The sequence below is a fragment of the Siniperca chuatsi genome, linkage group LG2, assembly GCF_020085105.1.
Source record: "Siniperca chuatsi isolate FFG_IHB_CAS linkage group LG2, ASM2008510v1, whole genome shotgun sequence".
Classification (NCBI taxonomy): Eukaryota; Metazoa; Chordata; class Actinopteri; order Centrarchiformes; family Sinipercidae; genus Siniperca; species Siniperca chuatsi.
The window spans coordinates 25125416-25141278 of record NC_058043.1 but is presented as its reverse complement, the minus strand read 5'-3'; the positions used below and the strand labels follow the sequence as shown (position 1 = coordinate 25141278).

The 15863-nt window shown below is 41.4% G+C and overlaps 1 protein-coding gene across 5 annotated transcripts in view; it reads right to left on the bottom strand.

The window, feature by feature from the left end:
* The window catches only part of LOC122864792 (chemokine-like protein TAFA-1), a 109380-nt gene extending 94573 nt beyond the window's left edge, over positions 1–14807 (bottom strand). For 2 of the 5 annotated variants that reach the window (XR_006375297.1, XR_006375298.1), the window contains exons 1-2: positions 14166–14807; positions 11504–11640 (exon numbers count right to left, since the gene is read on the bottom strand). Coding sequence is in view for 1 of the 5 variants with exons in the window: in XM_044172467.1 (XP_044028402.1) it covers positions 11504–11627 (124 nt within the window). In the remaining 4 variants the exon portion in view is untranslated. The remainder of the gene's footprint in view (positions 1–11503; positions 11641–14165) is intronic. The other 3 variants (XR_006375299.1, XR_006375300.1, XM_044172467.1) reach the window with 2 other exon arrangements.
* Between the last annotated feature and the right edge of the window lie 1056 nt (positions 14808–15863).

The window sequence follows — 15863 nt, the reverse complement described above, 5'->3', positions numbered from 1 at the left end:
GCCAACATTGTTCAGTTTCCCAAGATAATTGAAGTTAAACGTGTCTTTTTTGGCAAGTCCATAGAGGAAACTGACATATAGAGGAGTTTGTGAGTAAAAGCTTAAGATTGAGATAAGACCTGAGGCAGATGAGCTGCGCAGCTAATAGGCAGACGAGGTGTTCGGACAACAACTAAGATAAAGAGCATACAATTGAGGAGAGCGACAGTGTGTGTGTGTGTGTGTGAGAGAAAGCTCCTCTGGGTCATTAGGCTACAGACAGACACATGCAGGTGCCACCTCATCTTTCATTCTCTCACTCTCCTGGCCAACAGGCACAGAGCGGGAAGGTATGAGGGCATTGAGCCATGTTCAGTGAACCTGACATGTGCTGGAGATACTGTGGCAAATGAAGATACATTGCAGGGCCAGTGGATACTAATTGTCCTCCTACATTTTCAACAGTCCGTCACCATTCTCGCCGTATACAGTACAAGTGACTGGCACATTTAATACAAGATACACAAACCACAACAAGATATCCTGTCTATTTATTCTGGTATTTGGCTGTGTCCTTCTCATGTGTCGTATTCTGTGTAGCAGTGATGAACAGGTAACTGTGACATCTCAACCTAAGTTCCATTATTAGAGCGTCTGCTGTCAGATAATGCTGTGATAAGACAATACGGTGCTGCCTTGGCACAGCGGCCGCATAGATGCATCCAGACACATCAGACAAGACAAATAGACCTCAGCTAATGCTGACAGAGCACCGCAGGTGGGCAATTTAGACAGACTTTCAATCATTCGTTTGACAAGTGGGGACATATTCAAGCAAGAGGATTTCTGTTTCCATAATTTCAAACCCCATAATCCATTTTTGTCCCCTGTCAGGGCTCGAATGAATGAGTCAATGGGCCCAACTGAGAAAGCAAGTCACCTTGGCAACAAATTGAATATGTGCATCTCAAATTTCATGTTATTAGGAGTGTGAAAACAATTCTGAAACACAGAAGGTGCAAAGATGATGTGGTTTTCACACATTTTGTGAGTGTATGTAAGTGAGTTGTGTGTACATTTAGAGGGGTAACATGATGGGAGAAAAAAAGACATGAACTTTAAACCTGCATTAAGTGATTTTGGCCACTTAGGGACAGCAGAAACAAGCTGTAAACACACAGCTGATATATTATAACCTTTTAAGTTGATATTGCGAATTTGTTAGCAAACTGTTTCCTATTTATATCCAGCATCCTTTTAGCTACATTTTTGGTCTCCAACAACTCCTGAAGGAAATATCTGGCTCTTTAGCTGTTAAATGCTCCTATATGTTGACTAGCTAGTAGCTGACTTTGTTTGTCTGCTGTTTGGTGCTGGGCAGATAGCTTAAAGTGGGTTCATCAGAGCTTTTTCGCTGAAAACAGCTACCTACTGTGGCCAAAAACATTGCTATGAGAGCCCTGACACTGAACCAAAACAGTAAAGTCGTGGGCTGGAAAACCAAAACAGTGAGCTGAAAGTCGCTATAAAGTCTGTAGAGCTGAGGGAAACTGCAGTCAGGTATTAATTGTCTGTGGGTTTGTCACTACAAGCGACCCTTTTTGTATGATCGTAGTCATGTGATCCATTGTTAATATTCAAATATTTAGTATAGCCGCTTTAAAGTAGAAATACAGATCTTTATCTATAAATATTTCAGAGGCTAAAATGTCAATGAACAACGCTGTAAACAATCCAGAGGCAAAAGTTGAAATTCAGTGATTCTATGTGTGTATCTTTCAACATGTCAGAAGAGAAGCCAGAGAAGATAAAAGCATAGCTAAAACACTTGCTCTGGGCACTCTGAAATAACCAGCTATATAGCAAAGACAATATGCATGTTTTCTTTGGATCCTGTTGGTTGTCTATTCACATTTCAGTTCGGATCAGTTTGTTGAGTCTGTTAGCTGAGGGTAGCGGACTCAGACTCAACAAACTGATCCATAAGGCTAGTGACATTGTGGGGGTGGAGCTGGACTCTCTGTCGGTGGTGTCAGAGAGGAGGATGCTGGCCAAACTACATGCCTTCTTGGACAGTGTCTCCCACCCACTCCATGACGTGCTGGTCAAACAAAGGAGTACCTTCAGCGGAAGACTCATCCCCCCAAAATGCACCACAGAGTGCCACAGGAAGTCATTCCTGCCTGGGGCCATCAAACTCTTTAACTCCTTAAGTCATTAAACTGGACATTGATCATTAACATCACTGAAATACTTGAAATAATTGTGCAATATTCTGTGTTAATACTGCTGTGCAATATACTCTTTTCAGTTTAAAATTCCCTATTTATTGATATTTATTCATACTTCTATTACTGCTGTGCAATATCCACCGTCTCATTATAATCTTAATAGGCTACACTTAACTTGACAGTTCATGCCCTATTACTTACTACTTGTAATATTACATTGTATTATACGTACATACTTATCATCAACCGGTAAATTTACTTTGTACTTTACACTTATTTTAATTTTATACTTATACCCACTTGGTACTAATTTATCTGACCTGTATTATAGTGTATTATATTTTTTGCTTAGTACTTCTATTCCTGTGTGCACTGACGTGATAGTGAGCTGCTGTAGCAAAAGAGTTTCCCCTCGTGGATCAATAAAATAAATATAAATAACATCAAATAAACTGTGATTAAAAATCAATGCCAAAAATAATCGATTTTATATATCTGACTAAAGTGTTCTACAAAATTGATTGCAACAAAAAAAAAGTGCAGCAGTGTGAAGCGATTTAGAAAGTAAATTAGTAGTATGGTTAAGACAACATAATTTGACTGCCACTGGGTAAATGAGTTGCTGGGGCAAAGTAAGTCCTCTGCAAACAAAACACTCAATGAGTAACATTTGTCCCCCGCAGTGGTTCTAAATGATGCCACGAAGTAGCTCTGCTGCATCACAATTACCTGGCAGTGTGTCTCTTTGCTTCATTAACATAAGCAAGCCATTTCACTGCAGCGAGACGCTACTAAAGGGCTTGAGGGGCCTAAAGGTGATAGAGAAGCTGCATAAGATATTGTATAAATAAAGGTTGTAATGATCTATGATACAGTAACTTTCTGCTACTCTGTTTAATATAAATAAAATGGATGTGCTGCAAGGGGTTGGAAAACGTGACAGAAAAAAGTGCACAGAGGACTATTTAAAAGCTGAAAATAGACTACCGGTAAAACACGGACGTGTATCTCAAGGTACTGCTAGACAAATGGCTTGTTTGAACACACCTTGATTGTGTGACTGGTTTTTCTATTTTCATATTCTTCCATTTAAGTTCCATACACTTAACTTAATTTGACAGTACTCATTATTACTTATTAATTCTATTATTACATTGTATTATTATACCGTACATACTTATCAACCTATCAACCTCTAAATCCACTTTGGTACTTACACTTATTTGAGCTTTTATACTTATATCCACTTTGTACTTAATTTATCTTACCTGTATTATATTTTGATTTGCTTAGTACTTCTATTCCTGTGTGCATTGACGTGATAGTGAGCAGCTGTAACAAAAGAGTTTCCCCTCGGAGATCAATAAAGTATTTCTGATTCTGATTACTGGAAATAATTGGGGGAATGAGCGACCTGTGTTAAATTTCACCTGTACCATCTGACATCAGAGAAGAATAAGATCTAATCTACAAACATCTAATCTAATTTAAGGAGGGAGAAAATGCACCAGAGTACATGCAGTTTAAGGCTTGAGATGAGAAAGGCCGCTGAGTAAATAAATACTAATGACACGGCAGTATTGCCACAGGTGAATCAGAATCTGTTCTGCCAAGACAGAATATGAAACAGTGAGAGAAACATAGATTATTTCTCAGTGAGTCATTCATAGTCAAAATACAGACTGCTCATATTTGGCTACAAATGTATCACTAATATAGTGAAATTAGTGCGTACAGTTAGGGGGAAAGTTTTTACTATCACAATCTTGAAAAGGCAAACATCCCAATTGACCGTTAAACCACGCCCCCAATCACAGCTTAGCAACTGTAACTAGGCAGGACAAGCCCGTCATAAATTTCTCCACATAGAGAAGCAGTGTGCATGGCGGTCTAATAAGAGCTGTACTCTGTATCTAAGGAGTTTGGACAGTGGTGTTAACAAAACCAGAAAAACAAGAGCAAAAGTATAAGAAATGGATTAAAGTGTGTGTTTTTCTGCTCTAACGTAAACTGCATTAGCATGCCCAGCTAACTACCTACAGTAGTAACCTAGCATTATTTCCAAAGGCAAGGGGCATGTCAGTAGCTAATTTTTTTGTTGGGTTAGAGGTAATATTAGAAAAATACCTGTTCAGGACTGGAACATCCACTGTGGTGGAGCTAAAATGCTAGTATTAGAGTAACAACAGCATATTTAAGGTTTCTTGTTTTAAAACAAATCATCCGGAAACTTTAAAAAGTCAACTTGTGATGAAATTTTCAACCAACTCTAGCTTTTTAGAATTAGCTTATGCTAGCTAGCTACAGCTGATTAAATCAGCTAGCAACAGTTGTCATTTCAGCCAACAAAATTCAAGATAGTCATCTCGAAATACGAAGCCTGCTTTTGTTTAGCTTACTTCTGTGTGAAATCAAGGACCAATTATTTCAAAAATGATTATGAATTTTGAGTGGTACATCTACCACTGTAATCGTTGTAAACTGCTTATGTGCTGTGTGAGAACGGAAAGCTTTAAATGGCAACATATGTGAAAGTGGTGAACCAAGAAAGAACATATATCTTCGGGTCTACTTTCCCAGTTTAGACACATCAGTGGAGCTCACCTCTAAGTGAATATCTGATTATGTGTGGAGGAAAAAGTCAAGAAATGGCACACAGGCCACAGAAAGTGCCAATTCAACCTCTACTCCTCCCTCTCCTCTCGCCGGCCATAAAACGCAATGTAATAGGATTCCTAAGCTTTTCCAGTGACTGCTTCCACTATCACACAGACATTTAAGTGCACTAATCCATGACAAATTGTCTCATCTGATCCATGACAAATCGTCTGAGGGGCCGATAGAGACGAGGAGATGGGGGGGGGCAAGAGGATGGAGGGCTGGGGGAAGAGGCCGGGCGCGGAGAGAGTGCTGCTCGGCACCTCAATGATCAGGCAGTTATTGCCTAGTTTTTAGAAAGGTTGCTTTCATTTCCGCGAAGGGCATGCTGTGTGATAGAAAGTGAGCTCACAGAGCGCCGATGAGCTTACTACCTAAGCTCACAGTTTTCAAAGCAATTATAATCCCAAGTGGAGGTTTATTATAAGATTTTAGTTCCTTTGTTGGCAAAAGACAGGATTTGTAGATGCCATGTTCAAAAAATTTATGTTTCTAATTAAATTTGTGTCATATATATAATTTACAATTTCCATCACCATATAGTTTACTTTAGCTCTTAAAGAGGTGGTTTACATGATTCACAAGTGATGATTTGGTCAAACAAAATAGCATGGATGAAAACATGCCTACTGCAACCACATCATTTTTATTACACAACCTTGGACAGTAAGTGGATTGGATGTGTTTGTGTGTGTGTGTGTGTGTGTGTGTTTGTGTATACATGTGAATGTGGTTTATACTGTATGTTGTTGTATTTCCACATGAGCCAATGCTGCCAGCCAGATCAAACAATTCCTTTTCATCCACTTTACAAAAATATGATTAAGGGGACAAATGTAATTTTCTTTCACCATCAATTCTCATACTAATTAGTCCCCACAGTTTAATGGGGATGTAAATAAAGCTCATTTAATGGCAAAACAAAAACACAGAGAGACTATATGGAAAGCTGTTAGTATGGATGGATCTGCTGTTCATAAAAGCTCTTACACCTCCACAGAAGAAGCGAAGTAGCAAGATTACAGCAAACACTGAGCTATTGAAATGAGTCTGAGAACTATGGAAATGAGTTGAAAACGGTGCATTCAGTTTGTGAGCCAGTTAAGCTAATTTCTTAACATTCCCAAACACTGCCAGAAAAATCATCAGTCTTCTGAAGCAGCCATCCGTTCGGCAATGGAAAGAAAGTAAAAAAGAAAAAAATCAATTCATACTGTGTGTATGTGGGACTTCCAGACTTCTACAGTGTCCTCATTTACCAAAAGACAGCTATCCTAAATCAAGTTCAAGGTTTATTTCAACACCCTGTTTCTTGTCAGATTCTCCACTCTCCAGAAAACCCCAGTCCTTAGAGCTTCAATACACACATAAAGTTAAAGTTGAGCACTACAGTATTTCAACCACTTCTCATTCCCAGGTCGTCAAATACCGATGCTCTGTCACGCCCCTTAGCGTCTCATAGAGACAGAGCGCAGCGCGTCATACTCTGAAAACCATGCCCACCGGAGGGGAAAACAATCAGTGCCACAATATGCACAAAATGCTAACAAAATTAGATTTCAATATGTCAAAGAATTATTTTAGCACCCTACCAGAGAGGAAAAGGTATATTGACAAACTCAGTATTGTCTGTCTCAGTGTCCCTTCTCCTTACCTTGCTTTTCTTGGAGAAATGATCCCACTGAATGGCCAGAAGTGAAATACTTTGATATTTATAACTATTTGATCTAATCACCAGGTAAGAACATCATTTAACCCAACAAAGATCAAAACCAGGCCTTGCATAGCTTATTTAGATTCAACCTCTACAATTTGAAAATAATGCATGCTGCACACGTAGGGATGTCAGAATGTGTCAGGATCCCACAGTTTTCCCATTCTTCCTGCTGATGCCTCATGTCTTGTTGCCTGTATCCACTTTTGTCTTCTTAAAAGCTCAGTTTTTCGGTTTAGCAGCTTATAAAAACTTAGTTCTGGGTTCTTTACCCTGTTGGTAGTGAATCCCACCACACAGCAGCTTTTAGGCATTTTTCTGTTGTTTGCTAGCAGACGAAAGCAACAAGGAGGCACTTTCACGCAATACAAAGTCAATGGAGAGCGATGAATTGTTTTCCCCTCCAGTGTGGGTGGGACTTAATTGCGCTCTGTCTCTATACAGACGCACAAGGTACCCTTTAGCATCTGTATGAGACGCGCCAGGCTTGTGTTGAGAAATGTTGAGGATATCATTAAAAGAAAACCTTAACATGGGATTAACAGTGAGGAAAATACTTCCGGGCGGCCGCGGTCCTCGGTTCGTGGATGGACGGCCAGAGCAGTTGCTCTGAGAGTCTAATATTGCCGCGGATACAGTTGGAGTTAGTTGAAAGTCTGGTGCATCTCATACATCTGAGACGCCAAAGGGCGTGACAAAGCGTCTGTATTTGACGACCTGGGAATAAGAACGGGTTGAGTATTTAGACAGGTTGTGTTCTTAAAACCACACATGCATTTCTTAATTTACCAAACACATCCTTGCTCTAGTTTGATCATATGATGCGGCTTGGCTAATCAAAGTAATCACATGTTTTTTTTCCACCTCAAAGAGTTTTTCTACACTGAGAGAGCTTTATGGCACATTGAACAATGTGCTCATTAAAATGCCTTCCAATCATCTGTGATTATACTTTACAAGCAATTACAAAACAATGGATGAAAACATAACAGCAGCAACACTGCATTAGTTATCAGCCTTTTCAGTTATCCCATAACCCTTTTTGTGCAGTCATGTGCAACATATTTCTTGTACACGCAAAATCAGCGTGCCTATAGCTGCCACTCACAGTTGAATTACATTTCATTTCAGCCTTTGATAACTTACATAATACGAGGTTTAATAGTATGTGAAGTACAGTTCTGTAATAGTGCACACATACACTGTACTGCCTTGTCATCATGGCTGACAAAAAAAAATGGTCAAACATAATGTCAGCAACAGACTGCTATCAAAGCGTAACAGGCTTGTGGAGGTAGTTTTACAGCTGCACCTGGAACAGGAATCATGTTGTTCTATTAGATCTGAGACTCTCTTAAACTGCCCTGTCAGAGTCATAATAAAACAAAGCAGCAGCTAAAGTGTTGTTATATTCAGACTGCCCCTCTGGGTATTGATACATTATGAACGTGGCTACTGTATGCATACTTCAGCTGAACAAGGGTAAATAGAAACAGTACCTGCTAAGCGTAAATTAATGACAATACTGTAATACACTGAGCAGACAACACATAAGGGAGCACTTTCATTTTAACTTTAGAAGACACCAAATCTACAGTAACGTCTGCCAGCAATGCACTGACAATGTAAATTGGTTACACTTTTACTGACTTGTGATGGAGTCCAATACTACGTGCTGTCAAGAGTGGCCTGGTTTGTTCAGCAGCAGTCTTGGCAGTGAGCACTTCGGCTCGCTGTGTTGGCAGGCGGGGATAGTGCAGAGCTGGGCTTGTGTGTGTCATGTCATATTCAGCTCATCTGTCAATGTAGTGGATTATTTCTTGAGAGACCAGAATTGGCTGCCCAGAATCAGGCCGCCATCAATCTTCAGCCGCACTAGCAGGACGCAGGGGAGGCTATGTGAAGCAGAGGCTCATGGGAAAGAGAGCGGCGCCGCTTCCTGAGCAGGTGACGAAGCAGTCAGGCAACTCGTTACTCAATCTTCGCCTCAGCGGTGACTATGCTGATTTGTCACGGAAACATACGGAAAAAAAACCTAATAAATGTGATCTTGAAACTTTGTCTCAGTAGTCACTTTTTTCTTGTAGTAGTCAGCTCACTGTTGCAGAAGGCAGATAAGCTGATTTCTCAAACATTGTTAGATGCTTCAACAGGCTGGAGGATTACATTTGTACCTAGTTCAACGTGACCTTCACTTCCCCTCAGATACCCACACAGCCCCTTGTCTGTGTATCTTTGTCTATGTGGGATGGCTTGTGAGTTTCTCTACCACTCAGTCTCTCAGACAGTCAGTCGGGCTGCATGCCAAGATCCACAAAAATGTATTTTAGGACATGGTTTCTTACAAAATACCAACCCCCTATTTCACTTCAATACTTGGCTAACTTTCCAAAAGACAATACAGTAGCAAAGCATGCCACATTGAAAAGTACAGGAAAGCAGCTTCACCTGTCTTGTCATCAAGCTATTTTAAAGATAATGAATCAATAACCTCAGCAAATGGATGGCATGTGTGAGTCTATTTCTATTAATCTGTTTATCAGAACAGACATTTTGAATCATGTATATCTCATGCTTCATTAACAACTTAATTTTCTGTATGGCAGACAGTATATCACACATATTTTCATCATCTTTTAGAAACACAGAAACATTATTTGATTATGGAAAACAGCAACACATGAAAGCCAATGGATTTTTCAAGGCAAGACATCTCTTTTTTTGCTACGTCCTACATAGCCATATCTATTTATATCTGAGGGTTCTGGCCTCAATGAAACCAGAGAGCTTCTCAAATTATAAAATCAATTCTAATTCAAATATTCATCATAGCATTTCAATTCTAAGAGAGCAGTTCTGGTTAGATCGGTTAACGCCACTCCACGGCTGAGTAAGATTGATGTCAGCTTAATCCTCTTAAAAAAACATGATATACAGTAAATTGTACAGTTGCAGAGCAGCAGAAAAAAACTAAAAACAGACAGAGATGTGTGCTCTTCGAGCGCCCAGTTGTGATAGACCATTATCCCTGGGAAGCCTACTGATGAGGATAGCAAACTATCATAACATATCCTGAGATTATGATTGTCAGCACCAATTATGGCTGTCATCCATCACAGTTTGTTTGATTTCAAAAGTTTTCTGGAGAGTACTTGTGTTTAAATAACACTGTAACAGACTATCAACCTCAGTGTGAATGCTGTTGTACTGTAAAACATCTCTCTTTTGATTACCGCAAGGTGACGTTATTCAAAATTGAGTGGCTCAGCCTAAATCAGTCTAATAATGTAAATGAAATCTGAGACTTAAAAAGATCAAATCAACAGAGGGTGTTTATCATCCATCTCTACAGTGTAAGCTTGCATCCTCTCAGACCTGATGTGTCCTGAACACAGCTCCAGTATCCCCAGAGGACCCATGAAAATGCCACACCATAACGGCCTCAGTGAGAAAATGGTGTGTGAATTTTGTGTGAGCGTGTCCATGCCCTCCTCAGTGTCGTATGCATTAAGTGTGTGAGTTAATCCGTCTGACAGGAAAGCTTCCAGAAAACTCTCAGCCATAACTATCCTTTGCCTGGATGACTCTTCTAGATCTACGCCGGGGGTGGTGTTTGGGGGGTGGGGGGTGGGGGGGTTCTAATTCTTTTCCCTTCCCCTTTGGGACCACTGCATTATTCAAGAGACACTTACTGAGCCTTGCACTTCCTTGTACATCTTTGGCACCAAGCTCGACTTGCCAACCAGTCAAAAAGAAAAAAAAAAAGCCAGAAAAACTGGAATCCAGCTTTTAAAAATTCATTCAGAGCTCTCTGTCGCTCATCCCTCACGCTCTTGTTCCAATTAACGGGACCGGGATACTTTGAGAACTTTCTATCTATCATAGCCAGGATTTTCATGTGTCAGCTGTTCCACAGCAAAAGTAAGCCAATTTTCCGACATGCTGCTTAAAGTCACCAATGTTCAACACAAGCATGGAGAATTCTATGCTGGATTCCCCCCCCTCTTGCTGTGCTTCAATTACTGTGTTTTTGCTTGGCAATGCAACACACACACAAAGGGAACCAAGCAGAAGATAGCATCAATGTTTAACAGCCGCTTGGCTTCTGGAGACAGCACCACTCTGTACAAGGGTTCATCATGGGAGTCACACTCATTGTTAGAAGCTTAAAGAAAGCCTTTGCTTTGCTCTAGAAAACTTTTGCCTTCCCCCGTAACACTCCCATATAAACCATAAGCAATGCTGGTAAGCTTTCCATAATCAGAGAATTAGATCCGCCTCAGCGTCTAACCTCCCCTTTTACCCCTACGGTGCAGAAGGTGTCGGGTTTAATTGCCATACGTTTCCAGTGCAAAAGAGGGAAACATAATTGTCATTTCCATCTAAGCCACAGTGATCAAAGCTCCCTTGGTTACCAGCACAGTAATAGGGATTATTGCCTACAGCTTGTCCTACTCGTAACAGTCTGCCAGCAAGATTCAGGGTGTAGTAGTCAAGAATTCCTAACCTCACACACAAGTCATCTCCCTACTGAAGATGCTCTTTGTCTAACAAGGTTTCAATATTCAGATTGAAACAGAATTGTGCAGCTCAGCCAAAGAACAATATATACAGTCTACATATTTCGTCCATAAATAGCACAAAATAGATACGGGTAGATAGTATGACTACATATAAGTACATAACATGCAATTAGAAGCATAATTAGTAGTCTTCCCCTTATCCTTATACTGATCCTGTATGACTGTGAGTACGGTTTACAGTACTGTACCGTGGCAAATCATTCTGACATACTGCAGCAGTCTCTTGCTGTTGCTTTTAAAACAGCCAAAGCTGAGAACTCCTGCCCCATCGAGATAGCAGCGTCTCGCACTGTAACACTGTGCTGTGAAGCCGAAATCTGACAAAGAGGTGCACGTACCCAGGGTGAGAATGTCGGTGCGACCGGGCCGGGCCACATGGTGCTGCTGGATGGTCTGGTAGAGTGTGGCCTGGCACAACAGCAGGAAGCCGAGGCTAATCCACATGGCCAACAACCAGGACATGGTAAGGCCGAGTCTGCAGGACGGCACACAGCAGGGGAGAAACAACAGGGAAACAGGGACAGAGTGGTGTCACAGTTGTACCTCCATAAATATTCACAACACACACATTGTGTTTACTTTAATGTGCCAAAGAAAAGAAACAAAGAAGTATACTGACATGTCTTCTGATATACTCTGATATCACCTAGAAATATTTAGACCAATATGTCTACTAGTATGATTTATTCAACGGTATGTGCGTGGGTATTTTCTTATAACACTCGGAATGAAAATAAAAAGAGAAGATAGAGGCTTCAAGGAAAAAACCCTGCAGACAAAAGACTCAAACAAATGATCAAACAGTTAAACTTGTCAATATCTGTCTTTTCCAAACCTGCTGTAGTCTGAAAAGGACTTGTGCCGCACAAAAATAAATAAAGAGATGCAGAAAAAGGAAAATAACCTGCTGCAATCTCTTTGTTAGACTGTTATAATTTTATAGTGACCTATGTCATGAAAACTACAGTTCCATTAACAACAATAGCAGCAACACTGAAGCCTTGAATATTCTAAAAGTTCATCAATTTCAGTTTCTAAGCACGAACAGCCTTCTTGCAGATTTGTTCAGCGACTGCCTAATGGCTGGTGAGGGCCAGCATATGGAGACACGCCTTAGCCCTTATTGAATAATGAGGCTCTCCTCCTTTCCAGGTGTTATTCGAGCTTCTCTCCATTCAGGATCCAGCAGTGGGAAATTTAAAAGCATCAGCCCCACCTCCTCTAAAGCAAACTGTGGCTTGGTGTGTTTAGGCTCCCTGCCAACTACATCCTATTCAGTGAGACTGTTGATGGCTGTTTGGAAAAATGAATAATCCTTGGACTGACCATCAGTTTTGAGATGATTATATTTCGCCAAAATCGCTCACTGTATCACTCAGATATCACAGACATCACAGGCCCTGACTGCATTTGTTTTTTTCATGTGTCATTTTTAGGCGCAGACTTTCTGAGTGAATCTGACTCTCTAATGTGACAGTGTGAATCTAATACTCCTTTAATATCTTGATTCTCCCATATCTTAATACACAAGAGAATATAAAGCAGACTATGAGCCCCAGGGAGTCTTTTCAACATGAACTTCAAACCGAGGAAATTTCACATTTAAATATGGAGTCTGTATAGACAGAAATGTTTCAAATGCCTGAAGTAAGTGCCATGGAAGCAGGCCTGATCCAATACGTTGTTTCCTGAAAGCACCAAAGCCGCTGCTTGCTTGTTTGCTCCAACTAGACCACAAAAGCCATTAGGCTACTAAATGTTGCCCGTGTGTTCTGTGCCCGCAGTGACATTGAGACTGCTTGATATTCAGCGAAAATTAAGCATATAATTATTAACAGCACATTGTAAATCCCCACCCCTGCACTAAATCCACCATAATCCTCGGTTTTGTGGAAATGTGAACTGGTCCCACGGGTGTGTTTTCCTCTTTTTTTTTAAACCACACAGTATTTCTGTTCGTCAAGCTGGCTGCATGTTCAAAAGAATCGTTGCGCTTGCATGGTTAACTGCATATTGCATAGAGACTCTGAGCTCCTCCCGGTCATCGGAAGGCTTTCTTGCCGAAAATAAAATGTGGTTCTTTCCAGCAGCGTTTTACCAGAGGGGAAGACGCACGGCAGACTTTAAATAAAACCAACAAGCATGGGCATCATTTTAAAGGAACTTCAGAGGGAAATAAAGCGGCTTTCAAGAAAACAGAACCAAACTCTGGCTCTGGCGGTTGTAGCCTCATTTCTCAGCGCGAGAGCATTTTTTATAAATGCCGTTAGGCTATCCATCTTGTTTTCCATGCGAAAAGGAAAGACATTAAAAGCAGTTTACTTTCAGTTTTGTAGTGTCACGTAAAACGAGAGAGCACAGCTCGTCTATGCGTAATTGGCAAGTCCTGCGTGAGACAGTAAATGCGGTCGAGGTGTAGAAACGGCACACTCGCCTGCAGGCGCACAAGGTACTGATGCACCTGCGTGCAGCGTTGATTTAACAAAATTAGACTCGTTTTGTTTCTCGCAGCCTGCACTTTTGCTGCTGTGGAGACAACTTCGGCGATGACTCCCAAAAACATAGGCTATGTGTCTGCGTGTCATACAAAAGGGAGTAAACCACTCAGGATGATCGAGATGATACAGGTCCCTGTCTGATAAATACATCTTAAACAGAATTGTGTTAAATACCATGCACTTAAAGTATGTATTTCAGTATGGACACTAGTGAGGGATGCAACATATTTGCCCCATTTAACATGTTTGAAAGGTATATAACATATTGGTCAAAAAGAATATGTGTATTATGATGCACAGGATGTTTTTTAGTAGAAGCTGTTTTTCATATTTCACTACTTGCATACAGTCACATCATCTTTACTCGACATTTTTCAATAAGCAGTGTTTTGTGGGAAGTGTATCCTAAGATAAAGTTGTCCTAGTAAATCAAGCCCCACCCCACCCCACCCATCCCGTCCCCCAACACCAGAGGTATTCCTCGAAAGTCCCACACCCTTACCTGAACAGTGCGTTCAGGAGGAAAGGAGCTCAGTCAGAATCACTGCCTGCCTGCCCAGCAGACTCACTCCTCTGCTTTAAATCCATCCATACTTTGAAGCCAAGGATTCCCGTCCGAAATTCCAGTACCAGGTAAGCCGAACACCACACAAAAGGGGCTAAAATGCTGTTCTTTTTCCTCAGTATTCTCTCCTCTGGACCCCCGCTGCTCAGTTCCTTTTGAAATCCGTGACAACACAGTCACCAAAAGCAAAACACCCAGGGGTCTAAGTCACAAACTGGCCAGGATCTGAGGGATGGAAAGCTGATCATGTCACTGCTGTATCAGCCACATACAAGCAAATCTCTTGTCCTCTCCTTCCTTCAGACTGTCTCTCTTCTCCGTCAGTAGAACTCCTATGTTGTGATGAATTTACCCTCCTCACTTGTCGTCTCCTTCTCACGCGTGCAGCGGAAGGCTCCAGTGGAATGACTGCTCTGTCTGCTCTTGGCTGCGTCCCCCCATTGAGAAGCTGTGCTGATAGTGTGAGCCTCAGTCCTCTCTCCAACGCACTAAGTAGAGAGTCTGTGTCAGAGAGGCAGAGCGTGTGTGTGTGTGTGTGTGTGTGTGTGTGTGTGTGTGAGCAAGCGTGCGTGTGTGTGTGTGTGTGTGTATTACAATGTAGCCCAGCTGGAAAGAGAGAGAGAGAGAGCTGAGAGAGATCACATGTCTTAAAGCAAGACTGCCCACTTCTGCATCAAGACTTCATCAGCAAATGAAGCATGCTTTATCAACCCATCCCTCTTTACATCTTAACCTCCCATCCACAACGTCAGGAGACATGCAAGTATATAGCCTTCAGCTCACTCTGAATGTGTCTGAGTCTACCCATGTGCACATGTATGTGTGTGAGGGTGTGGAGGGAGGATGAATGAATGTGTCACTTTTAGTCATCGCCTTCCAGCATTTGAGGGGTGAGACTGAAATATGCTCCGAGCACAGCACTTTTAATAGAAGGCAGAGTGTCTCATCAGGGCTCTGCAATCACCATATTATCTATAATGAACTGGCTGTACTCTTTCTACCTGTTTTTGTGGTGATGAGTGGGGATTCATTTTTACGGTCTGCCCCTTTTGGATGTTTCCCACCACCGAAATAAACTTGCATCGGCAGCGGCAGCCGGAAAGACCCTGTGAGCATCCTTCTGTCACTCGCTCACAAAGTGAATCTGCTGGCTCCGAATGAAAGCCATCCACTGTCCTTGTTTATGCATGTGTGTGTATCCACTGTGCCTAAGCCATGCAGGCAGGTGAAAGTCTTGTTTGTGTGGAGTATGTTTTCCTCCAACACATTTCCTTCCATACGGAGGAGCTCCCCTTTAACTCATTATACTGTTAACAAGAGATTTACAGTATATGCCAATCCCACGCACCTGCCATGGCTGACTCACTCACAGTCTGACATTTCACAGAAAATGAACCCTGTGCTACTCACAACAATGCACAGCTGAAGGGCTAAATAAGCTGGCAGACAGTGAGGATAGTTTTGGTGCTGTGGGGGAGTACAGACTAATTAACTTGATGATGAATATCCGGATAAACTTATCTGTTGGATTACTCGAAGGGTGATGTGAGTACCTGAGTAGGTAAAATAGTAGCTGTTAACAGAAACCTCCTCTTATGGCTGAAAACTGGGCAAAAAAATAGGAGCAGTGTGGTA